The sequence below is a fragment of the Penaeus monodon genome, chromosome 20 (assembly GCF_015228065.2).
Source record: "Penaeus monodon isolate SGIC_2016 chromosome 20, NSTDA_Pmon_1, whole genome shotgun sequence".
NCBI lineage: Eukaryota > Metazoa > Arthropoda > Malacostraca > Decapoda > Penaeidae > Penaeus > Penaeus monodon.
The window spans coordinates 25,270,192-25,270,855 of NC_051405.1; the positions used below are offsets into that span (position 1 = coordinate 25,270,192).

Sequence of the window (664 nt, forward strand, 5' to 3'; positions counted from 1 at the left end):
TCATTTTCCAAATTTCTCACTTTTCTCTTCCTCTTCCAGGCCTCAAGGTGGAACTCCAGTACTCCAAGAACGAGGTTGAGCTGCACAAGATGAGACTCCAAAGGCTTGAGGAGGACCTTGAAGCAGCGAAGGAGAAAAACCAGTCACTTCAAACCCAACTCGCAGCTGAAAATAGTAAGTGTAGTTAAAAACTGATGGTTGAGAAATGAAAGATTATGGTGCAAATTATGCAAATATTTGGGAAATGCGTGAGAGATTATGGTGTAAATTATGCAAATATTTGTTGATGCATGAGAGATAGTGGTGTATATGATCAAGATTAGGTAAATATTTGATAATGCCTGAGAGATTGTGGTGTAAATATTTGATAATGCATGAGAGATTGTGGTGTAAATTATGCAAATATCTGATGATGCATGAGAGATAGTGGTGCAAATGATGTAGACAATTGAAATGGCTGTGAAAATGTGTCAAGCGATGATGTGTAAGATAGCGTAGTGTGTAAATGATCAATTACAGTAATACACGGTGGTGAAAATGGTGAAAGTGCTGACGTCATGAGAAATTGTCATGAATTATACAAACAAATGATGTTGATGCATGAGAAAAAAATGGTGTTAATAATGAGTAAGTGATGATATAGAGATGTGCAATAAATAATGAT

General features: G+C 36.1%; 1 protein-coding gene across 1 annotated transcript in view; it reads left to right on the top strand.

The window, feature by feature from the left end:
* LOC119585953 (serine/arginine repetitive matrix protein 2-like) overlaps positions 1-664 on the top strand; it is a 13,004-nt gene that overhangs the window by 10,450 nt on the left and 1,890 nt on the right. The window contains exon 4 of the mRNA XM_037934668.1: positions 40-174. Within this exon, the coding sequence (XP_037790596.1) occupies positions 40-174 (135 nt within the window). The remainder of the gene's footprint in view (positions 1-39; positions 175-664) is intronic.